Source organism: Elephantulus edwardii, unplaced genomic scaffold (assembly GCF_000299155.1).
Source record: "Elephantulus edwardii isolate Elephantulus edwardi_28Jun2011 unplaced genomic scaffold, EleEdw1.0 scaffold00173, whole genome shotgun sequence".
NCBI lineage: Eukaryota > Metazoa > Chordata > Mammalia > Macroscelidea > Macroscelididae > Elephantulus > Elephantulus edwardii.
In genome coordinates, this window is record NW_006399923.1 from 6,655,998 (window position 1) to 6,682,780 (window position 26,783).

General features: G+C 36.1%; 1 protein-coding gene across 1 annotated transcript in view; it reads left to right on the forward strand.

Annotated features, from left to right (window-relative positions):
* The window catches only part of CDH10 (cadherin 10, type 2 (T2-cadherin)), a 117,992-nt gene extending 99,500 nt beyond the window's left edge, over positions 1-18,492 (forward strand). Inside the window, exons 8-11 of the mRNA XM_006895670.1 lie at positions 2,892-3,013; positions 12,228-12,336; positions 13,494-13,745; positions 18,002-18,492. Of these exons, the coding sequence (XP_006895732.1) occupies positions 2,892-3,013; positions 12,228-12,336; positions 13,494-13,745; positions 18,002-18,492 (974 nt within the window). The remainder of the gene's footprint in view (positions 1-2,891; positions 3,014-12,227; positions 12,337-13,493; positions 13,746-18,001) is intronic.
* Positions 18,493-26,783: the final 8,291 nt, after the last annotated feature.

The window sequence follows — 26,783 nt, forward strand, 5'->3', positions numbered from 1 at the left end:
CATACAGGTTCAAAAAGTATGCAGCTAGGACACATCCTGGGTGTACATCGATCCCAATTTTGAACCATGCAGTGTTTCCCTGCTCTGTTCTGACTACTGCCTCTTGGTCCAAGCATAGGCTTCACATTAGCACAATCAAGTGTTCTGGGATTCCCTTTCTTCTCAGAGTCAGCCACAGTTTGCTCTTATCCACACAGTCAAATGCCTTTGCATAATCAATGAAACACAGATATATATACTTCTGGTAGTCCCTGCTTTCATCTAAGATCCATCTAACATCAGCTACACTATCCCTAGTACCACTATTCCTTCTAAACCCAGCCTGGACTTTTGGCAGTTCTCTGCTGATGTGCTGTTCCAGTCGTTTTTGGATAATCTTCAGTAGAATCTTGCTTGCATGTGAAATCAATGAGATTGTTCTATAGTTTCCAGACTCTGTTGGGTCATCCTTGTTTGGATTGGGAACAAATATAGATCTCTTCCAGTCAGTTAGCCAAGTGGGTGTTCTCCAGATTTCTTGGTACAATTTGGTGAGCACGTCCAGGGCAGCATCTGTTAGCTGAAGTACCTCAATTGGTATGCCATCTATTCCTAGTACAATAAGCTGGTATAATTTTTGGTATAATAACTCCCTTCTTTTCCTCAATCTTCTTTTGATGCTTTCTGGATCATTCAAGATTTTGTCCATGGCATCTCTAAACTGTTGTAACTAAGGCTTACATTTGCTTTTCAGCTTTTTCACCTTTAAAAATGCTGAGAGAATTCTTTTTTTTATCTTCAAATTCAACTCTTGGTATATTCTGTTAAAATCCTTTGCTTTGTCTTCTTGAACTGACTTTTAAAATCTTTTGTTCATCTCTTTTACTTTGACATCTCTTTCCTTTGTTTTGGTTTCTTAATGCCCTGATCTAATTTTCAGTCTATTCTGACATCCATTCTGGTATTTTCTTTCTCCTCTGTCTTTGCAATGACCTTTTGCTTTCTTCAAGGATGTCTTTGATGTCATCCCATAGCTCATCTTGTCTTTAATCATTAAGTATTCATTGCTTCAACTCCAGTTGGATAGACTCAAGGCTGTATTTTTATTCTTGAGCACTTGTTCTTATTTTCTTCAACTTCAGTTTAAGCTTGCGCATGAGAGATTGATAGTGTGTTCAACAGTCAGCACCTACTCTGGTTTTGACTGTTGATATTGAGCTTCTCCAATGATTGTTTTTTCCACAGATGTAGTCATTGTGATTCCTGTGCACACCATCAGGTAAGTTCCACATGTAAAGTCATTGCTTGTACTTGTTTTAAAAAAGATTTCGGTCTTAAGAGGTTTCTAATGATCACAGTCTTTGAGATTGTTAGTTTCCATAATTTAATTACTTTTAAAATTTATTTTGACCTTTTTTTCCACATATTTCTCCCCTCTATTCTGAATCTCTTATTAATCCTTTTCATAGTGCTTGACAGTGGTATCTGCACACACTTTAGCTCTTCTAATCTGAAAATCATGGATGCTAAAGAAAATATATTTCTTAAAATTTTGTCTTCATTGGAATAGAAAGATATAGTTAAAATGGGCAATTAAGGAAAAATACAAAATAAATTATTTTGATTAGCAATATACTAGTATGTGATAATAATTCTTGCTTTTGGTTCTGGAAAATATTCACTAAAGATAGTAGGATAAAGTTCATAAGAATAAGTTTTATTTCCTGTAACTATAGTTGGTGGAGGGCATTTAATATGATTGTAACTGGCTCTCAATTGATCTGCTGGGTTTATCTAACACTGGGATCTAAACTCATCACTTCTGGCTATATTAACAGACGTTTAAAGGTAATTTTCTTTTTTAATTTCTCTTCAGCTTGCTTTTGCTAAATTTCACAAAGAATTTTGTATATACCTAGATATTGAAATACTGTTATCAAAGAGCTTGGTAAATATTGCCTAACTTAATTATGAGAAGTCAAAAAACAAAACAACAACAGCAGCAACAACAGACCTCTCAGATATCTTTAGAAGTACTTGGAAAGCTTGATAATAGAGATAATGCATGTATAATTAATAAGAGGTTGCTATTAAAATTTAAGTAAAATAACAAGGCATTCATATACTTAAATTCTATTTAAGAATCAAGAGGATTCTTAAAATTCGTTTTCTTTTGTGAAAAAGTTTATTCTTTTGAGTTTATCACTTATAGAAAGAAACCATGATTAATATGTTAGTTGTTGCTAATGAGCTATCGTGAAATAATAAATTGCTATGCAATATCAAGCCTAGATCATTGTAGTATCTACATTAATAATGTATTTTAACTTTTTTGGTGGTAGATTTTCTGGGCAATATTTTTTTTAATATTAGTAGTCAGATAGGAAGATTTCCAAAGGGAATTTAAGAGAGTGACATTTGGATTCCTCATAGTGTCATATACATTCAGAAGACAACAACAATAAACACCTTCATAAGGCATTAACTTAGGAGTTAATGACCATGAGCAAGTTACTAATTTATTTGCAATTCTACTTATTCATAAAAAAAAATGAAAAACAAACCACACAAAACAAACCCAGGTTTTAATGAGATAATGATTTATAGTAGGATTTAATAAAGATTATTTCTTATTTTATACATTTGGATAATACAAACACAAATGTAATATGAACTCAATTATGCTGGACCATGCTTTTACAAAGAGTTGCCAAAATAATAATAGTCCTCATAGGCATAATGATAATTGAATTCATGACTTCTTAATTGGGCTCCATAGTAATTTGCTTTATTACATTTGGCCATTATGTTAGTAGAATGAACACTATAGTTATTTGTTTATGAGCCTTTACTACCCACAAGATACCTATACAAACTAAACCAAATGCGTGTATTATTTTTCCCTTTTCCAGACAATCCCAAAGAGATGACTCGTGTGGCTGTTTTTGTTAGAATTTTAGACGTCAATGACAATGCTCCACAGTTTGCTGTGTTCTATGACACTTTTGTGTGTGAAAATGCCAGACCAGGACAGGTAAGCACTTGTAGAAGGGTCTGAAAGAATATGTTATGCTCGTTAAATAGCTTCTCTAGTCAGTCTTGAAAGGAATGGATCAACTGAGATCGAAACATTTATGATTTGCAACGCTATAATTTAAAAATGAATTAATTTTGAGTGGAGTTTGAAATATTTAAAATTTTAGTACTACACGTTTGCTTTTTGGTATTTCGTTAGCGACATTTCCATACACAAGTTAATGTGTTTAAAAAATTTATATTAGAAAACATGCCTTAACCTAAAATTTCAAGAACAAGAATAACAAGTCTGCTGTATAATTAGATAAATATACGTGCTACTCAAGTAAGATGGGAAATCAAAGTTGGGGGAACATAGTTTCACAGATCAGTAAGATTTAATCAGTATTTCAGTTTATGCATGTATGATCTCAAAGCCAGGACAAGAGGATTCGACCCTTAGACTTATGCTCTGTATGTCATTATTATAACACATACAGTACTCAATGGCCTAGTTAATGTCCTTTAAAATCAGCTTTGTTTATTACTTTTTAAGTCTTCAGTGGCCTCATTTTGCTGTTTGGAAAGCTTGAGTATATAAGGCTGAAAGAAATGCTCTTAATTGGTTTGAATGTTATCTTCACAGAAGGAAGCTGCATATTATAAATAATAATTGAGAATCAAATGTGTTTTTATTAAAGAAAGAAGAGCCATCGAAAAACTGCATTATATTTAGACATCATTTGATGCTCTTTATAAACATCAATGTCAGTGCTACATTTTTATGCAAATTGCATTGTGTAATAATTCAAATTTATCCTTCTGAAGATTCTAACAGGAGTTCAATAGTCTGTCTGTTGTTTGAAATGGTAAAATTGCTTCCAGTGAATTTAAAAAAAAAATTACGCAAAAATGCTATGGAAATGTTTAATTTAGCTTATTTAAATGACTTAGCTGCTTCCAACTTACTTCTTAATGAAACAGTGCTTGCCCTAAAAATACCACTCCAAATAGCCTTCTGCTTGACAGGCTCAGCATGATATAAGTTGAAGCCTTTTCTCTGAGAGATAAATTACCCACTTTGCTATTTCAGCATACATTGTTCCCTCTGTGCTTATTCTATTTGATTTTCAAGAGATATCTTTTCCAGACATTTGAGTCATTATAAATATTGATTTATAAACAAATTCAAAATATACAGAATAAAAGGTTATATTTGTTTATTTTTCTTATGCCTTATTTTTTTTGAAACTATTGCTAGCCAGGTAACTTTTGTATGATTTCTTTAGTTTTTTGAAATAAATAACATATTGAAGGGAAAAGTAAAACAAAGATCAATTTAATAAAAATATAGTGGCCTGTTTCAACAAATTCTAAGATTTAAAAAAATCCTAACACAAAATATGAACAACAGAATTGCTTGCATATACAGTAGTTTCACACACCATAAAACTCAAACTAGCCCTTGAAGTTGATTCCAACTCATAGTCAACCTATGGATAGAGTAGAATTTCCCCATGTGGTTTTGAGGCTGCCACATCTTTGTCCTGCTAGTGGATTCAAATCAGTGACCTTTTGGCTAACAGTTAAGTGAGTGTTTAAATGTCAAATAAAAGCAAAACCTGAAATCCAGATTTTGTTGTTCTTGTAGGAACCTATTCATATCATGTCTTTCTACTTATGCTTAGTAAGACCATTCTGTTAGATGTCTTTTTGGCACTGTAAGTTTGAAAATTACTTTACTCAAAGTGCACTTTTATGCAATCAGTGATGAAATTCTAGGTCATAAGATCCTAGAGGGCAACATAAAAGTATCATTTAATGAAGTCTTTCACTGAAACATCTTTGAAATATACTTGTTCCTCATCCTAAGGAAGCTGAAACAGGTTAGAAGGACTTCTGGGTATGCTTTAGTTATTTATAGAAGACTTCATTCTACCCAATACTCATCATCTGAGTGTTGAGAGTAGAGCATGGAAAAGAAATACACTTATTGGTGTGTGGAAAAACAAAAGGACAGAAATAAAACTAACTGCCCAACTCCTTTTTTTCATTCTCTGATCAAGCCTATTTCCTGGTCTATGGGTAGAAGACATTCTTTTTGATAGGAAGTAATTACTAAGTGATGCAGAATTTAGAGTGCTTCATTGCATCTCAGTTAGTAAGTATATTAGTAACTTAATCTCAAAGGGAAGGTAATAGAATTTTAGTTTGTAATCTCACAGGAAACTATTTTACTGTTTATTATTTACTCATCTCGGATCTCTATCAAAATGTCAAATAAAAGCAAAACCTGAAATCCAGACTGTGTTGTTCTTGTTGGAACCTATTCATAGCTCATCAACTCAATTAACTCTCCAGTGAGTTTCCAGAGGCTGTAAATTGCGTGGGAGGAAATTGGCTTTGTTCTGCACAGTGCCTGATGGATTTGAATCTCTGGGCTTTAAAAATAAAGATAAAGAGAAATTGAATTGTTATAATCAGAAACGAACTTATTTCTAGTCAACTCAAAGTCATGGCATCCTCATTTATTGCAGAGTAGAACTTGGCCCCAGAGAATTATCAGCGACTGATAATTTTTTTCTTTATTTGTTTTTCTATTATATTGGTTTGTATACAAAATTTGTATACATTATATTTTATTAATATACATTATGCTTCTTATATTCCTTCATTCATATGTGTTCTATATGATCATTCCCATACGTGATATTTTATAAAACTAATCACTATTGGTCAATGCCCACTATTACCTGGTCTTTACAGGTGTCCATTGAGTCATTCCCAATGCCTTCATCTCCTCCCTCCTCCTACAAAGTCTGTGACCCCGTAATTCCCCCCTCAACTTCCCTACCCCCTCGCATTCTCTCTTTGGACTTTTGTACACATCTTTCTAGTTATAATTCTATTCTTACTATAATAGTCTGTTTTTACAGCATTGTAATATTTGGTAGCTCACCAGCATGATGATCTCCAGTCTTTCCCATATTTTTCAAAACCGTTACTCCTGAATTCTGCATATTACATTGTGTGAACATACCACAATTTCTCAATGCATTTATTTGTTGATAGACATTCTGGCTATTTACATTTTTTTCTATCATGAATAACACAGCTATGGATATTGGTAGAAAAAGTTCTGTTAGTATATTAGTTCTGTTTTACTTGGGTTATATTCATAGCAGTGGAATAGTGGAGTAGTATGGAATTTTTATGTTCAGCTGTTTTTGCGGAAACATTAAACTGCCTTCCAGAGTGGTTGTACCACTTTACAATTCCACAAGCGGTGTATGAGAGATCCAATCCCTCCATACCCTTTTCTGTTAAACTTTGCTACTGCTATAGGAGAGAGCTCTAGTTGCCTTGTGGCAAGAAGCTGCACTGCAATCTGGAAGGCATGAGGCTTGAGGCCACCAGCTGCTCCACAGAGGACTGTTGGGCAGTCCATTCCCATAACTGCCTATGAAAACTCGCCAGAGGGTCAGTTATGGATAAGTTCCAACTCTACAGTACATGTGAACAACTACAATTGGAGTAAGAAGACATCTCATTGTGATTTTGATTTACATCTCTCTTGTTGCCATTGATTTTGATCATTTATTTCTTCAAGTGTCTGTTGCCCATCCAAATGTCTTCCTTTGGAAAAGTTTTTCCATGTCATTTGCCCATTTTGTAACTGGGATATCAGTCCTTTTCTTATAGAGGCCCTGTAGTATTCTGTAAAATTTCCTTATAAGACCCTTGTCTGTGCTGTCATTGTCAAATTCCATCCCCCCCCCCAATCAATGGGTTTTCTTTTCACCCTATTAGAAAAGTTTCTGTTGCTCATAGGGACTTAATCTATAGAATATGCTTTTCATCAATGTTCTCCATTGTTGATTATTCATTTCTGCCTGTATTTGTTCCATAGGCTAGGGCCCCGTGTATGTTTGGTCCCATTTTGTCCCGTATCATATTTATGGTTTTAGACTTTATCCCTAACTAGGTCTCTGATCCACCTTAAGTTGATTTTTGTGTATGGTGTGTGATACAGCTTTCTGTAAGTGGTAGTACAGTTTTGCCAACATAATTTGCTGAAGATTTTATCATTTCCCCATTTGATAGGTTTTGTGTCCTTGTCAAATACTAATTCACTGTACATAGATGGGTTAATTCCTGCATTGTCAATTATCTTCCATTGGTTTGTGCTCTGTAATTATACCAGTACCATGCTCTTTTGGTTATTACAACAGTGTAGCAGATTTTAAGATAGGGGAGTCCTATGTTGCTCACTCCATTTTTGTTTTTCAGAAGTGCTCTGCTTACTCAAGTTCTCTTTCTTTCCAAATAAATTCAACTAAATTACCAATTGCCTTTTCTCTATCTTTGAAAAATGAATTTGATATATAAAAGGTAACCCAACAGAGTGCAATAATTATTGAACAATAACTAAGATCACCCACAAGCAAGATTCTGCTGTCCAAAAATGATGTGAACATTACCTTAGCAGTGAACTGCCAGATGTCCAAGCCTGGATTTAGAAGAAGTTGTGGCACTAGGGACAGCACAGGCAACGTTAAATACATCCTGCCCAAAAGCACCAGAGGAATGTGTATCTGTGTTTCATTGAGTATCCAAAGGCATTTCCCTGTGTGGATCACAGCAAATTGTGGCTAATCTGGGAAAGAATAGTAATAGTAATCCCAGAACATTTAATTGTGTTCATGCAAGACCTATACTTGGACCAGGAAACAATAGTCAGAAGAGAGCTGGGAAACACTGCATGGTTCAGGATCAGGAAAGATGTACATCAAGAAAATCTCCTATGGACTGAACATACCATCTGAGAGGCTAGACTTTATGAGGAGGAAAGTCTCATCAGTATTGGAGGAAGAATCATCAGCAATTTTCAATATGCAGATGACACAACTTGGCTTGCTGAAACTGAGGAGGACATGAGGGGTATGCAGCAGAATGTCAAGGACTGTAGTCTTCAATATGGATTGAAGCTCAGCATCAAGAAAAAAAGATTCTCAACACTGGACTGATTGGCAGCATCATGATAAATAATGAAGAGACTGAGATTGTTAAACAACTTTAGCTTTCTTGGGTCCACAACTAATACTCTTGGCACCAGCAGTCAGGAAATGAAAAGACAAATTGTGTTGAGAAAGCCTGCTGTCAGAGACCTCTCTATAGAGTATTGAAGAGCAACGATCTCAGTCTGTAGACTAAGATGTGTGTATGATATAGGCCATGGTCAGTAATGGGAGAAAGGAAAAAATTAGCTGAAGTTTGGTTAATAAGATTGGTCAGTGGAGTGACGCTATTCAGATGCTCATTTATATGTCAAGGAATGAAAAAGTGAGAATCTATGCAGTCTAGTCCTCAGTAAACAAGTTGTGTATTTCACTGTGTATCACTGTAAGAAGATAAAGAGTCGTGTGAAGCTGATCGTATCTCACCTCTATCAACTCCACTTCAACTCTGCCTCATTTACTTTGGGCCCATGGCCAGGAGAGATCAGTCCCTGGAAAAAGTCATCATGCTCTGAAGGGTGGACAGACAGCACCGGAGAGGAAGACTCTGGATGAGATGGATTGATACAGTGTCTAGGTCAATGGGGATTTTATGTCAGAATTAGTAAGACTGGTTCAGGACAGGGAAGGGTTCAGAACTGCTATACATAAGGTCGTAACTCAACGGCACATAACAACAATGACATACTATGACAGGTTTGCAAGTAGGAGTGACCTCCACTTCCTAAATAATATGATTCCAGAAACTCTATGAACTTTGATAAATGTCTGTAGTTCTAGAGGGGCTTCAGGCCTTTTATTCATAGGGTCACTATGAGTCGTGCTCAACTCGAAGGCAATCAAGAACAACAACCAACTCCGTATAGAGAAACTATCCCCACCAGCAACATCCACAACACACAACCAATTCCCAGTAGATCATACATTGCCTTCTATACTCCCACACCTATTTCCACTAATTCTAGTACCGATCCTACTGCTCTATAAGGTATAAGACATTACAATAGCTCACAGACTACTCAGAATCATACATATGATTATGAGGTTTATTAGGGAAGTTAACCAGACACAATTTCAGTTTGCAACAGTATACAGGTTCTCAGTTAGGACAGCTTCAAGAATATTCACAGTCCATTCAGACTTGAGCGTCATGGCTTTATGCCAACATTACAAGGCTCATAGTCTTGCCAATGGTGACTCTCTCCTTCCCCCTCAGTCCTCCAACAAACTTAGGCAAAGACTCCTCGTGCTGATTCCATGAGATAGTAATCCCAGGATCAGCTTTGTCTCATATCAGGTCACTGGTTCCCTGCTGAGGTTACTACCTTCCTGTAGAACCGGATAGTACAAGAATGCATGCCGTGTTCTCTGCTGCTTCTTTGCTGGTGGTGAAATTCTCTAATTTTGCTACTGAATCTGCTGAATTTAATGGCGAGACTAATCAATTCCCTTGTACACCCTATTCACTAGCACACCCTATTCACGTATTTCCTATCATCCACATGGCAAAGTCTAGGTTAATGGCTAGGAAAACTATTTTGAACAGTAAACCCTTAATACCACAGCCATCCAATTGGAAGTTGATCCTTCGATGGATTTCCAGAGGCAGTAAAGTGCACTGGAGGAAAATGCCCATTTTTCTCCCATGGAACAACTAGTGGGCTTGAACCACGTGCTTTCAGGCTGCCAGTACAGTTCATTACCATTAGGCCATAACTGAGTTTCTTAAAATGTTTCTTTTTTAAGTCACATGGTAAAACTTGTACCTGTGGTAAATGCCATGCCTGAACCTAAAAAAGTAGATGGATTTTTTTAAAGCCATCAATGTTTTCTCAATGATTCAGAAAAGCACTCTTATAAAAACTGTTTATGCTGGAGAGAGTGAAACCAAGCTGTTCCTTGGAAACAAGGATTTTGAGGCTCTGTCTCACCTACATTGAGCCTGTTGCAGGAGGGACATGATGGATGAAATAGATTGACACAGTAACTGGGGTAATGAGGATAGATGTGTCGAAGATAGTGAGACTGAACCAGGATAGAACAGGGTTCAGGGTTATTGTGCATGGGTTTACAATGAGTCGTGGTTGACTTGACGACACATAACAATAACAACAACAACAACATTAAAACTAAAATAAACTATTGCATATTTTCCTTAGAACGACAATCCCCTTATATAATATAAAGATTTTTTAAAGTAGAAAGATACCTCATTCAAGTCTTCCCACTGAAGAAGCAAATGCATTAAAAAATTAATGACATGTTTTCTAACTTCAAGTATATTAAATTAACCATCTCATACCACGTTATTATACAACTATTTCATGTTGCCCTAAGCTTTTTTATTTTCCCTTTCTCCTTTTATTGTTATTAGTTTCCTTCTAGTACATTCCTAGTCACCGTGACCAAATAGAAATATTTAAAAATTACATAACTTCTAACGATTTAGGATATAAGTGGGTCATTTTTATTTATTATGAATATACTCAAAACTAATAGAGGACACCAAATTGTTTTCCCCCCCTAATTGTGACAATTTATGTTATTAAAAAGGATCAAATTAGGTTAGCAGTTTGATGCCCTAACTGTAGTGTCAGAGGAGTTTGGCTCAATTAGAAGTATAATAATTGTCCTTGGTGACATAGTATATCACATGTTGGACTGAAGTGTGAGCAGTTTTCATTCACCAGCTCCTATGCAGGTGAGGAATGAGGTAGTCTGTTCCTTTGAAGAGTCTCTGACTCAGCAGCCCAGTGGAAAACCTCCATGAATGAGAATTGACTGATTCTGAGTATGGTTCATTTGACTCATTTTAAGGGTTAATGACTGAGATAAAGAAAGGATGGTAGTCTGAATCCACACAGGGCTAGCTACCAGGGAAGAAAGAGCTAGGGAATGACTTCAGAAAAATCATTCATTGAAAACTCTATGGAACACAATTCTGTTCTGACACACATAGAGTAACCAGTAGGTGGAATCAAACCACCTCTATTTGGTAGTAGTGGTATAGAGAGAACATCAGGAAATGGCTTTATCACCTGCTTTCTAGCATACTTCTTTGTAGGTACCAAGCAAAAGTATCCTTTTATTCTCATAGCGGAGCTAGCGAGGCAAAGGATAATTGCAATGACAATATATTTGGAAAATGATACTACATTCTAAAATTCAAATTGTTTCAGAAAGAAAAACTTTACTTATAAAGAGAATAAATTTTTTCACCTGTAATACAGAAGTCTTTGATTTTCATACAAATACGAAAGTATATTTCAATATTACTTAGGTTCTGAAGCTTGTAAAAATATTTTATTCATATAATTGAGTTGGATTTCTTTCCTTTACAACTTCTTTTGAAAGTATATCGTTTCATACTGAAAATACTTTTGATATTTTCATTATAAAATAATTTTGAAAAACCACAATTTTGAAATCCATGATTCTACTATCTTTTATTCAAAGGAAAAATATTTTATTTGAGAATTTATGTAAACATATCGACGGCACATAACAACAACATATACATTCTTATAACAACTATATATATATATATATATATATATATATATATAATGTATTATAACAACATATGTGTCAATATATTAATCTTGTTGTTAGGTAATTTTAATGACATACAAATATAAGAATTTTCATTGGTTTTTTTTTTTACTAAGTTGGTTCATGTTCCCTCAACATAATTTCATATCTTCTTTTAAGAAAATGCTATATATAAAATAATAATACCTCAGAGCATAGGACATTAACAATTTTTAAGGGAAGGACTCTGTCTAGAAGAAAGGAAAATAGAAGTGAATAAAAGTTAATTAAACTTTCATTTAAAGTAATAAAAAAGGTAAAACTATTATTTAAACAGAAGAGAAAAAATACCAATTCACCAAAATAATGACACATTTTTGGCTATTTATATTATTTAACTTTGGCCTAAAGAAACGTTAACACATTGCGACACATGACATTGATCAATTGTAATTTTTGTTATGAAATAAAATGTATATGAATTGTTGAATAAAAAAACAAATGCATAAAAAAGTTGAATTAGTTCATCTAAAGATACATGCACAAGGCACAAAAAGAGTTGTTTTAAAAAATTTTTGTCTAAATAAAGATGTTAAAACATACATAATGTAAAGCAGATTATTCCCATGGGATTTTAGTGGATATTGTTTTGTATTTTTTTGTGTGTTTTTCCTTCTTCTGCAGCTAATACAAACGATAAGTGCAGTAGACAAAGATGACCCACTAGGTGGCCAGAAATTTTTCTTCAGTTTAGCTGCTGTCAATCCAAACTTCACAGTACAAGATAATGAAGGTAAACTTTAGAACTTATTCTGTATGATTCTAAGGTGTCATTAACAGAAAATGTCTTCACAAGTTCTTCTTGAGACTATTAGGCATTTCATAGAAGCCATCCAGACCTTTGATCAATTCTGTAAGTAACACACTCTATATTTTTTAATGAGTAGAAACAGAAGCTTCAAACAAGTAAAGTGCTTGCTAACTATTTTTCGTGTATTAGAATGCGAAGATTTCTGTTGACTCTACAGATACTAAAACTGTACTAATATTTAACATTCACTCAACAAGTTATTGAATGTTTGTTCATGGGGTTTATGTGGATACAAGCATACATGTTTAGAAAAAAAACATTTAAGAAGGATGAGAACAGAGGTAGAGTGGGACAAAAATAAACAGATAAATCTAGTGAGGCAAAGGGCAAAACTGAAAACAGTATTTATTTAATGTCTTTTCTTGTTGTCTCAGATATGAATGCTTTTGGACAATTGAAACTTTTTATTATCCACAAAATGTTGATAAATCTTTCATTTACTGAAATTAACCATTTTTTTTACGTATCCTCTGTTTGTTTTATTCTTCATTGTCTCTTACTGCCATCAGTATGAACATACCTTAGAAATTTCATTTAGGGAACAAATCCAAAACTTCATTCCTCATAGCAACTCTATAGAGCACAGTAGAAATTCACCATTTTTTTAAATATAAGCTTTTTATTTTATACTGGTTTACTTACAAAATGTGTATACATTACTTTTCACACCAGATCTTTCCCATTTCCTTAATTCACTGCTTCCTCCACCCATCAAATTGTGTGATCCTATGATTATGATCCCCACCCATCCTCCCTCTAGGCTTTCATTCTCTCCTCCTTGGATCCTCATACATATTTTACTCGTTATCTATTTTTAAAGCATAATCAGAGAATTATTGCAAAAATTACTAAATAAGCAATCTGTAGGTTTATTCTTCAGCTGACCATTTCAAACAGTTGCTTAGGCATTAGGATTCAGAGATTTGTATCTGCTTTATAAAATGTATTAGAAATAGTAGAAACAACATGGATAAATTTTAAATAAATATTCTTCTTATATTTCACATTTTCACCTTTGGTTATCAGGATGCAACAATTCCCCATCTGAAACCATATCTAATATCTGAAATTTATTTTAGATAATACTGCCAGAATTTTAACCAGAAAAAATGGATTCAGTAGACACGAAATTAGTACTTACCTGCTGCCTGTGGTGATATCAGACAACGATTACCCGATTCAGAGCAGCACGGGCACGCTGACCATCCGTGTGTGCGCCTGCGATGGCCAGGGCAACATGCAGTCCTGCAGCGCCGAAGCCCTGCTCCTCCCGGCCGGGCTCAGCACCGGGGCCTTGATCGCCATACTTCTCTGCATCATCATCCTGCTTGGTAGGTATTGCAGCCACGTAGAAAATATGTCTGCATTTTAGATTGCCCACTTTACAGGCTTGTCTGTTTTCAAAATCGCTATTAAAACATTTCCCTCCAAAATAACCCTAAGGTTCGCGGTAGAAGTATAATAACTGTGGAATGAATGTTGTGCTATAATACTATCCAAAGGGTGGACAATCTCCTCCTGTGCCATTACCTAACTGTGAAAACCCACTGAAGGGTCAGCAAAGGCTTGGTTCTGACTCCATTGTACACAACAACAATGATAATAGATGGATTTTACCACAAAATACCTGGGACTTTGTAATGTGGATAAAAAGAGTAAGAACAAAGCAAATATGTGTCTTTCATTGTTGTTGTTGTTGTTGTTGTTATGTGCCATCAAGTCCCTTGCAACTCATAGCGACCCTATGTACAACAGCCCTAAACCCTGCTCTGTCCTGTGCCAATCGCACTGCCTCTGACACACCCATTCGGATTAACCCAGTCACTGAATCAATCCACCTCATAAAGAATCTTCCCCTCCTGCGCTGTCCCTCCACCTTCCCAAGCATGATGTCCCTCTCCAAGGACCTGTCCCTCCTTACAACATGTCCAAAGCATGTCAGACGGAGCCCCAGAATCCTTGCCTTCAAGGAGTAGCCTGGTTTAACCCTCTCCAGGATGACTCTGTTTGTTGTCTTGGCAGTCCATGGTACATTCAATACTCTTCTCCAGCACAACAGCTTAAAGGGATCAATTCTTCTATCCTTCCTAGTCTTTGTCCAACTCTCTGATGCATAACAAGTGATTGCAAAGATCATAGCCTGCATCAGAAACACCTTAGTCTCCAGAGTGACACTCTTCAGTACCCTCGAGAGGTTCCTTATAGCAGACTTTCCCATCTCGATACGTTTTTTTGATTTCCTGGCTACTGGTGCCAAGTGTTGACCATGGAGCCAGGCAGACTAAAGTGGTTAACAATCTCAATCTCTTCACCATCCATCCTGATGCTGCCAGTTGACCCAGTGGGGAGAATCTTTTGCCTTCTTGACACTGAGCCTCAATCCATACTGAAGGTTGCAGTCCTTGACCCTCTGCAGCAAGCATTTCAGGTCCTCCTCAGTTTCAGCAAGCAGGGTTGTGTCATCTGCATAACTCAGATTGTTAATAGATCTTCCACCAATCCTGACTCCACACTTCTCCTCATAGAGCCCAGCCTCTTGCCTAATCTGATCTGCATACAGGTTGAAAAGGTATGGAGATAGGACACATTCCTAGCATACACCTTTCCCAATTTTGAACCATGCAGTGTTTCCCTGCTCTATTACAGAACGTTTAGAAACAGAGATTAAAATTCTTGCTAGTCATATGGAAGGTTTGGGTGAAATGAAACATTCTCCACAATTGGTCATAGAACTATGGAGAATAGTATATACTTATCTTCCCCCCTCAGCAATAGAATATTTGAAGTGTAAATTACTTATGCAGAGTAAACCATTAAAGGTATCAAATCATCACTTCTAGATTAGATTTTTTTCATGTAGTTCAGGAAATGAGAACATGGCACATTTTAAAATGTGCATTATATATCTTGTTACTGTAGATTAGGCAATGTGAAACTTCTTCATGATACAAGATCAGTGACTGTATTTAATAGAATATTATGGCAATTAATAAAGTTTTATAGATTAATATTTAATTAAAACAATAAATGTTTAAAGAGAACAAATGTCTTATAGTAATTGACTCTGTTCTTGCAAATATAAGTAACATTTAATTTTTAGGCTTAGATATTATAATATATAGTATATATAGTATTGTTTTAAAGCTTATTGTATTAAAGTATCTATTACAACAAATGTCTGTTATGAGCATAATATTAATGGTAGCATAATTTTTTTATTTACTTTGTCAGACTGTGTATTTAGCACTTTTCCCCAAAAAAGATTTTATCTTTTTGACAACAAAATATGTGGGATATGTGGTATTACTTTCCTTTTATAAATAATGATGACAAGATTTAGAAATAATAAAAACATTTTCCAATGTCACTGAATTTTAATTGATGAAGCAACATATTTCACCATTAATCATTGTGCATATACATTCTTCCAGTGTCCTTTAAATATTATTTCCATTGCATACATTTCCTTATACATACAGATGTTGTAAATGCTATTGAATTATTTCTAACTTATAGCAATAATTCACAACAGAACATGGTTCACTGGAGATTAAATTTTTTGCTGTGATTTGCTGTCATGTACCACCCAGTTGCAACTGATCTGTAGCTGATCCTCCAGCACAAAAGAAAATTGACCAAATTTTTTGAACCCTGTGACTTAGGATTGCCAGCCCAGCTCCTTACCACTAGGCCACCAGAGCTTTCTGTCTTCTGTCCAAGCATTAGTGTTAACTAAAATGTGAATAGATTATCTAGCTACTCTGTGCAATAGAGTTAAGATCTTCATCTCCAATAAAAATTTACAACCTTGGAAATTTTATAGAAGGGAACAATTCTAATTGCCACATGGGTTTTCTAGATATCTGAATCCACTTGACAAAGGTGGATTTTGAGATAGGAGTAGAGTCACACACAGATGTGGAGAGAGAAAAAAGAAAACCCACCTATGGGTTCCTTGGCAGAAGATAGCTGGCTATCTGCTCCTGTAAAGATTGCAACCTAGGGAATCCTTAAAAATTGTTCCACTCTATCCTAGGGTCTTTACGATTTGAAGTGTTCTTCACAGTACAGAAAATGCACACAGACATATGAAAGCATATACACTCTTAAAGTAACATGACTGAAATATTTGAGGATAGTGACTAAGGGTGTTAGACTAAAACCATCAACAGAACTTGATTTTCTCTTATCTTTTCCTTATCTTTATCTTATCATATATTCTCTTATCTTTTATATTATTGCTAGTATTGTAATTATTGACATTATCATCACCTGTTGTACTGTGACTCCCACTTTGCTATGTTGTTGTTGTTAAGTGCTGTCGAGTTGCTGGCAACCTATGAAAGAGAGTCCTCGATGCTTGGGTGCCTTTCATCCTGTCTCCAGGTTCATAGGGTTTCCAGAGGCAAGCTATTATGGAAGTGGATGCCAGTCCTAGAAGGAGGAATTGTTCATTCTAACAAATGTACTTTGAATAAAGTGACCTGCATAATGACTATTAAATATTTACTTTCAAATCTCTTAAAAGAAACATAAATTTTATAACTAATTAGAGGTAACTGCTCTTGCCCCTACTATCCCCTTATACAAGGTATATCTTGTCTTTAAGACCCCCTAACATGTAAATAATTTAATGAGTGTTTTGATTTTTCCCCCACTACTAGTAAATTCCTTTTTTTCAATAAAATAATAAAAATCTGGATAAAACAAATTTTTAAATAGAAACTAATACCTTCTATCTTGTGACATATGTGACGGTTTTAGTGTTGTATCAGTATGTGCACAGTAAGGGCATATTTTTGCTTTTTAAAAATTTTTCTTATTTGAAATAGGATTAAATTTGTGTCTATTTTTATGTAATTGTAAACTTACCTTTTAATAGAAAGGGTAAAATGAGTTTGGAGAATAAAAAACTGTCTTAAAACAGCATATGAAAAGTAGATACATTATATATCATAACATTTAAGGACTATTCTGTATCCATTTAATTTTTTTTTAAATTATAAATGTGCCCAACCACAATGGAATGGATTGAGAAATTATGGTACATTAACACAATGCAATACTATGCAGCACTTAGGAGCAATGATTTTGTAAATTTTTACCTAACATGGGAAGGATTGGAGGGCATCATGCTGAGTGAACTCAGTTTCATAAAGGCAAATACTGTCTAAGACCAGTATTGTAGGACGAGTGCAAGATTGCAAGGGGCGGCGTGGAGGGGGGTGCTTAATCATAGGGTAGCACGATTATATGAGTGGAGGAACAGGTGGCTAAAGAAAAGGAGAAAGATCCGGTTTGAAAAACAATGTATACAAATTTTGTAAGTAAACCAGTATTAAACAAACAAAAATAAATAAGGGGAAAAATAAAAATGAGAAATATTATTTTTCTGTTTTACAAAAGACTACACACACACACACACACACACATCCATCAAGAAATCTCAACAGAATTCCCCTATAAAAAGAGTTGGAAGTAGCAAATCGGTGTGGACATTAGTTTCAGCTCCTGTACCACACTTCCATTCATTATGCACCTGATGTTTTAAGTGGACCTCTAATTCATCTCCTTTTCTTCTTTCAAGTGATAGTGGTACTGTTTGCCGCTCTGAAGCGACAGCGGAAAAAAGAGCCTCTGATCTTGTCCAAAGAAGACATCAGAGACAACATCGTGAGCTATAATGACGAAGGTGGCGGCGAGGAGGACACCCAGGCCTTTGATATCGGCACCCTGAGGAATCCTGCAGCGATGGAGGAGAAGAAGCTCCGGAGAGATATCATTCCCGAAACTTTGTTTATCCCACGGAGGACTCCCACGGCCCCAGACAACACGGATGTTCGAGATTTCATTAATGAAAGGCTAAAGGAGCATGACCTTGACCCCACCGCGCCACCATATGATTCCCTGGCCACCTATGCCTATGAAGGAAATGATTCCATAGCTGAATCTTTGAGTTCCTTAGAATCAGGTACCACTGAAGGCGACCAAAACTACGATTACCTCCGAGAGTGGGGCCCTCGGTTCAACAAGCTGGCAGAAATGTATGGTGGCGGAGAGAGTGATAAAGACTGCTAACCTAACCTATGTCTCCTCTTCATACAAGACCCACCCCGTCTCCACGTCACGATATTTGAGATTCAGGACGATTTTCCTGCCATGCAGCACAGTTTTAATTTCCCCCATTTAAATTTTCATTTGTTGGTTTAATTACATTAATTCTCTCCTGTAGGATGTTTCATGGAATATATACGACATTTTATTTAATCTCTTCCAAGAGCCAAAGCTATGGAAATTCAGTGTTGTCCATTTTAGTAAATAAAAGATAATTTCAGAAACACGAACAGGAAAGCTGTCCCTTAAGCAACCTCACAGACAAAACTGCTTCTGTTAGATAAATGACCTACCCTTGCAAAATGAAGCTTTTAAAAGGTGAAGGAACATTTTAAAGTATATCCTGTTCTGTACATTAAATTTAAAAAGAAGTACATGTGTTGTTAGTAGGTGTGATATGCAACCTGGTATACAAACGTCTGTGCAATTTCATTTCATCAAATTCTATCTGCTAATGTTTTATATTTATATTTTTGTATTTATTTTTAAAAAATAAACCAGTTTTTACAACTACTTAGTCTCCAGGTTAATTTTTTGTTTCTGTAGAATAAGCTTCTCAATGATCCTAATATCTTGGTGTGACATTCCCATATGACTACAAGAGGTAAGATCACAGGAATAACCTAGTAAATACTGAAAGTTCTACAGTTAGTAGATATTGGGTTATAAGTATATGTCTAGCAACTTTTGAGGCACTGTGATAGGTGAAAATATCTTCATTTGTACCCTAGTGCCTTCGCCAATGACCTTATATGTATCAAAAAGAAATTGTACTCCGTAAACTATTCAGTGGTTAATTTTTCTAAAATAGAGCCTAAGTCTTTCATAAAAGGTGCCTTTCTTGTTGTTATTTGGTGCCATCATAGTGACCATATGAACAAAAGATGCAATCCTCACACTTTGTGAAACGCATGTGCCCACTGAGGAAGTCACCGTGCCAAACCACCTGGTTGAGGGTCTTCCTATCCTTCACAGACGCTCTCCCCCTCCCAGCATCATATGCTTGTCCAAGGAATAGCACCTTCTAGCAACATGCCCAAAGTATATGAAGTGAAGCCTTAATCATTCTTGCCTCCAAAGAGCACTCTGGCTTCACCGCTTTCTTGGCTGTCCATGGGATGCTCAGTGCTCTTCTCCAACACCACAGTTCATATACGTCAATTCTTTTTCTGTCATCCTTGTTCATTGTCCAGCTCTCAGATGCATAGCAAGTAATCAGAAAGACCATGGCCTGAGTCAGATGTGCCTTAGTCCTCAAACTGAGGATTGTTGTTATGTGCTATCGAGTCGCCTGTGACTCATAGTGACTCTATATACAACAGCCCTAAACTCTATCCTGTCCTGTGCCAATCACTGTCTCCGATACTCCCATCCTGATTACCCAGTTGCTGAATCAATCCACCTCATAGAGGGCCTTCCCCTCCTGCGCTGTACCTCCATCCTCCCTAGCATGATGTCCCTCTCCAAGGACCTGTCCCTCCTTACAACATGTCCAAAGTATGTTAGACAGAGCCTCAGAATCCTTGCCTCCAGGGAGCCACCCGGTTTAACCCTTTCCAGGATGAATCTGTTTTCCTAGCAGTCCATAGTACCCTCAAAACTCTTTTCCAGCACCACAGCTCAAAGGCATCAATTCTCCTTCTGTCCTCCTTAGTCACTGTCCAACTCTCTGATGCATAACAAGTGACAGCAAAGACCATGACCTGTATCAGATGCACCTTAGTCTCCAGAGTGACACCATTACTCTTCAGTACTTTGGAGAGGTCCCTAAAAGCAGACTTCCCCATCACAATACACCTTTTAATTTCCTGGCTACTGGTGCCAAGACTGTTGACTGTGGAGCCAAGCAAAGTAACGCTGTGATATCTTCGCCATCCATCCTGATGCTGCCAATTGGTCCAGTGGTGAGAATATTTGTCTTCTTGACATTGAGCCTCAATCCACATTGGAGGCTACAGTCCTTGACCCTCTGCAGCAGGCGCTTCAGGTCCTCCTCATTTTCAGCAAGCAGGGTTGTGTCATCTGCATAATGCAGAGTGTTGATGAATCTTCCACCAGTCCTGATATTACAAAACTGATATTACTGCTCAATAATTTGGAGATGTCCTTAACTGCATATTTCCCCAGTGCAATGTATCCCCTATTTCCTGACTGCTAGTACCAAGGGTAACGGTGTCTTTAGATATACTTAGTTCTCCAACCATTCAGTTAATTGTATTAACTATTTCTATTGTTGCTGTTGTTGTTATGTGCCATCGAGTTGCTTGCGACTCATAGTGACCCTATGTACAACAGCCCTAAACTCTGCTCTGTCCTGTGCCAATCGCACTTTCTCTGACACTCCCATCCCGATTACCGAAGTCACTGAATCAATCCACCTCATAGAGGGCCTTCTCCTCCTGAGCTGTCCCTCCACCCTCCGAAGCATGATGTCCCCCTCCAAGGACCGGTCTCTCCTTACAACCAAAATATGTTAGAACTATTTCTGTGCTTAAAATTTATCACAAACCAAATAAGAATAATAGTCATTTGCATGATAAATAAATATCCCAAGTTATAACAATATGATAATTTATTTTTTTAGTCAGATTCACTTCATAATGTATAAAAAAAGAAAAGATTTTATGAGATCAAAGTCATTGTGGTTTGCTGGCAATACTAACTCAGATAATTTCAAACTGAACTAATCCTTTAATGGAAAATGTTTTTACTTCCTGTTGTGACTGAAAATGCCTACTAATGGTGATATTAACATTGAATATTCCATTAAGATACAACATTGTAATTATGTCAAATTTGTCAATGAACATTTCATATTTGTTTGCAGCAAAGTCTGGCTTTTCTCTCAATGAATCTTTCAGTAGAAAGCAAAAAAAAAACAACAACAACAAGCAAATAAAAATATTACTGAGTTCATTATCCAGAGTCCCTGGGATTCAATGAGGTCAAATTCCAACTAACTGGCCCCCGTTTCCCAAGCTCCACAGCATGATTTATTTATAAATGGACCACTTTATTGGGGCTCAGCTAGGAAGTCATATGCCCTGCTGAGTGTATTATAAACAATACCATAGATTCATCTGCTCTCCAATTAGTGAAATGCTATGCTTTAGGAGTAAGTCACAGTGCAATATTGACATTTCCTAAATAGAGAATTAATTATTTCACGCTTCCTGAATGGTATTTGCTTTCAACTTCCGGACTTAAAAGACCCATGGTTCTTAGAAGGAAGGCATTTTGTTTCCACAATAGTCTAATTATGAATGAAAAACAACACATGTGGGCTAGTTAAAATTACAATCATATTACAGGGACTAAGTGACAGATCAGGCGCCAATAAGACCTGACTCAGTAGACTCCCTGTTTTTCCAGAAGCCATTTCTGTATTCTCAAGGCTGACTATCAAAAGAAAGATAATGGAATTGAAAATTTTAACCATGTATCCTGAATTAAAGAGGGAGGAAACCATTATTCCAGAAAAATCCTCCTGTTTAATAAATTAATAAAGAAAAATATACCTCTTATGAGCATTTACTATAGATGTAGAGGGGCCTCAGGCCTTTTGTTCAGTGAGTCACTATGAGTCATGCTTGACTCGAATATATATATATATATATTTTAAAATACTTGTTTTGTTTTAACATTTCAGCATTCATTATTTTCATTAATATTATATGCCAATTAGAGCCCATGGCTTGTACAGTTAACATGTTCCGTTTCCAACCAAAAGGTCAGCGATTTGTGTTTGCCTACAGATGCCTTAGAAGAAAACCCTGGCGATAAAATCTGAAAAATTAGACCCTATGGGACACAATTCTACCCTGACATGTAGAATCTCTAAAAACTAAAATCTGCTGGGAAAAAAATACTGTTTTTTTACATTTTCTGATATAAATAATTGAATTATTTATTTGGCCATTTTATTTACTCTTAATCAGAAAATTGCAAAATGACCTTAAAGTACTGTATTAATCATCATCTAGTTTTCATAATCTAGAAAATTTCAACAAAGGGTTTTTTTTTAAATTATAAAATTAAACACATTTATCATGAGGTTTTCCTGGTTATTTGTTTGCTTGTTTGGTTTCTTATTGGTGTTTTTTTTTTATTGTTTTATTTTGGTTTTTGGGTTTTGACCTACAGACTGTATTGCACATAAATTCTGTATCAGAGTACAAAAACAGTTCATTAATAAAAATTATAATTTAATTTGTGTATTATAAAAATGCATGTTAAGAATGAGTTCCTTGGAGATCCTAAACTTAAAAATGTATCATTAACAACTTGCTCAAATTCTTCCATTTTATCTCCATGGGATGGTGCTCTCAAAAGGGACACTCAATTTTTAGACTCTTCAAAATTAATTTCATTTGAGTGTTGAGAAAATGTGTCTAAATCTCATAAAATTGATTTCACAGGACAAATTTGGGACTTCATTTATGTATCCATGTATTAATCTATCCATCAAATATTTACTGCATGTACAAAGTAAACTCAAGTTCTAGAGACACATTAATAAGTAATTTCTCATTAACATATGTGTGTAGCTGTTTAAATAATAAAATAAGGGAATGCATTTGTGAAACTTGGAATTTACATTTACTTCATTTTTCATTTTCTCCACATTATAAAGAAATTCTCTGTTCTCCATTTCCATGCTTGTAATTAATTCAGTTAAGCAACATGAAATTATTAATATTTTATTATTAGAAATTCCTGAAACTTATCGCTGTATATTTCACAGAAGGTAACTAACTGCCCATCTTCCTCTTATGGAGCTTGTTATTGTTGCTAGGTGCCATTGAGTCGAGTACAACTCATAGTGACCCTATGAACAAAAGATCTGAACCCTGTTCTATCCTGTACAGTCCTCACAGGTTCTGGCACACATACCCATTGAAGAAGTCACCATGTCGTTCCACCTGGTTGAGGATTTCCCTCTCCTTCCTTGACCCTCCAACCTTCCCAGCACCATATCCTTGTCGAAGGAATAGTATCTTCTAGCAACATTCCCCAAATATGTGAAGTGAAGCTTCATCACTCTTGTCCCCAAAGAGCACTCTGGCTGCACCCTTGCCAGAATATATCTGTTTGTTCTCTTGGCTGCCCATGGGTGTTCAGTGCTCTTCTCCAGTACCACAGCTCAAAGGCATCAATTCTTTTTTCTGTCACTCTTATTTATTGACCAAATCTCAGATCCATAGTAAGTGATCAGAAAGACTATGGCCTAAATTTGATGTTCCTTAGTCCTCAAACTCTCATCATTACTCCTCAATAACTTGAAGAGGTCCCTAACTGAAGACTTTTCCAGTGCAAATGTGCCTCCCCATTTCCTGATTGCTTGTACCGATGGTGTTAATTGCGGATCCACGCAAAGTGAAGCTGTTGACAGTTTCAACCTCCTCTCCACCCATTATGACACTGTCTCTAGGTGTGGTGGTAGGAATCTAGTGGATTTGAATCACCACAAAACCCCTGCGTAGGTGTAGCCTAATTTGCTATTGAATGTACCGCAATAATTACCTTAGAAATTATTGTTAATTAATTCCTATGGGTTCTATTTTTAGCAAAATATCAAAGGACGTTTTCTAACCATAAATCCATGCTCTTACACTGTAAATCTTTATCACATACCATAAGATAATGACATACAGTCCTATACTTCCAAGTATGTTGGTAGGTGAGTACTTTGGTGTTTAGTTACTTCTCAAGTGGAAGGAATTAAAATTAAGTTTAAGTATGATGTACATTTGTGTGTCTGGATTTATTTATCAATATATTTACATGAATATCTATACCTTAGTTGCACATAAGTGCTTGTACAAACTATGACATGATACTGAGACTAATTTCATAAAATATTCTCAGAATTTTCCTCCCTAGTTTATAGATTCACTTGCATTGTTATATACATATATATTTTAATGATTTCAGCTAAATATATTTCTTTAACAAGCTGAATGAGATACTTTCCATCATGCATTCATTAGATTTCATAAATCATTCGTTCGAATAAATGAATATAGAAAGAAGGTTGCATTAATTCTGAATCCACTTACTAATAATTGGGTAAATTTACCTGATAGGATATTCAGTAGGCTAAGCTAAGATACAGCTTCTAGTCATTTTTATATAGTCAATAATGAACTTGTTTTTATAAACAGTAGAGAGTCCTGGTGGCCTAGTGGGTAGTGAGCTGCACGGCCAACCCAAAAGAAGTTGGTTCGAATTCACCAGTGACTATGCTAGGGAAAGATGGGCACTTGTATTGTGTATGATTTAGAACCCATGAATACTGATTGGAGGGTCAGTCGTGAGCAACTTCTAACCCAAAGAGAATGAGGTGATGAATGGTACAAAAAGGATGAAGGCTAACATATCCTACAGTCACTTTTTTATATGTTATTTGCTCAAAACCAGCAAAATTTCATGGGTTCTGTTTTCTAAGATGAAAGGGAATAAAGCTTTCAAATATTACCGGTTTCTAGAGAGTGTTTCTCCTATTTTTTCCCCTCAGAGCATCTTACTTGCCACATAGTTGTTGTTGTTGTGTGCTGTCACCTGAAACTCATAGCGACTTGATATTCAGTAGCTCTGAACACTGCTCTATGTTGAGCCAATCTCACTGTCTTCAACATACCTACTCCCATTACCCACATAGTAGTAATTACAATATTATTAAATAATCTTCACTTATCATTTGCATCATAATTTCTTCTTAGAAAACATTCAAGACAAGCTTTCTTGTTTTTCTCCAACTATGTAAAAATCAATTATTGTTGTTCAACTTATCATTGAACATTTTTTTACATATCTGTCATCAATTATTGTAGAATTTGATAAAGAGAATTTGCTTTACCTTGTTCCTCTCTTCTGTCAAGTTTCCAAATAATTGAACAACTTCCTGCCAGTTCCATTTGTTTGTTTATAAGTGTGTTTGGGTGGATGGGGTTTGGTTGCTATTCATTTTTTCTTGTTGTTATTGTTATTATTGTTGTTATGTGCTATCGGGTCACCTGTGATCCATAGTGATGCATCTACAGCAAGTCTGAACCCTGCTCTATCCTGAGCCAATCTCACCAATTTGGACACACCAATCTCTATTGCCCCAGTCCCTGTATCAATCCATCTCATCCAGGGTCTTCCTCTGCTGCACTGTCCCTCCACTCTTCCGAGCATGATGTCCTTCTCCAAGGAGTAGTCTCTCCTGGTCACACGCCCAAAGTAAGTGAGACAGAGCATCAAAATCCTAGCCTTCAAAGAGATACTTGGTTTCACACTCTCCAAGGCAGACCTATTTTTTTAAGACCATGGTGTATGTTCAAGACTCTTCTCCAGCACCACAATTCTAAGGCATCAATACTTCTTCTTGCATCCTTAGTCATTATCCAGCTCTCCGATGCATAGAAAGTAATTGTGAAGACCATGGCCTACATTAGGTACACTTTAGTCTCTAGACTGACACAGTTCCTTTTCAGCACTCTGGAGAGGTCCCTGACAGCAGATTTTCTCAATGTAATTTTTCTTTTTATTTCCTGACTGCTGGTGTTAAGGGAGTTAATGTGGAGCTGAGCAAGGTGTAATTGTTAACAACCTCAATCTCTTCTCCATCTATTATGATGCGACAAATCAGCCCAGTGGAGAGAATCATTGTCTTCTTGATGTCAAGTTTCAATCCATACTGAATACTACAGTCCTTGATCTTCTGCAGCAAGCACTTCAGGTCCTCCTCAGTTTCAGCAAACAGTGTTGTGTCATCTGCATAATGCAGGTTGTTGATGGTTCTTCCACCAATCCTGATATCACATTCCTCCTTGTACAGCCCAGCACCTCAGATGATCTGTTCTGCATACAGATTGAAAAGGTATGGAGAGAAAAATACATCCCCGATGGATCCTTTCTTTATTTTGAACCATCAAGTGTCTCTCTGCTCTTTTCTGACAACTGCCTCTTGGTCCAAGTAGAGGTTTCACATTAGCACAATCAAATGTTCTGGGATTCCTATTCTTCTCAGAGTCAGCCATAGCTTGTTGTGATCCACACAGTCAAAAGCCTTTGCATAGTCAATGAAGCTCAAATACACATTCTTCTGGTATTCTCTGCTGACTGCCAAGATCCATCTTACATTAACTATAATATCCCTAGTACTATGACTTCATCTAAATCCAGCCTGCACATCTGGCAGTTCTCTGTTGACATATTGTTCCAAACATTTTTGGATAATTTTCAGGAGAATCTTGCTTGCATGGGATATC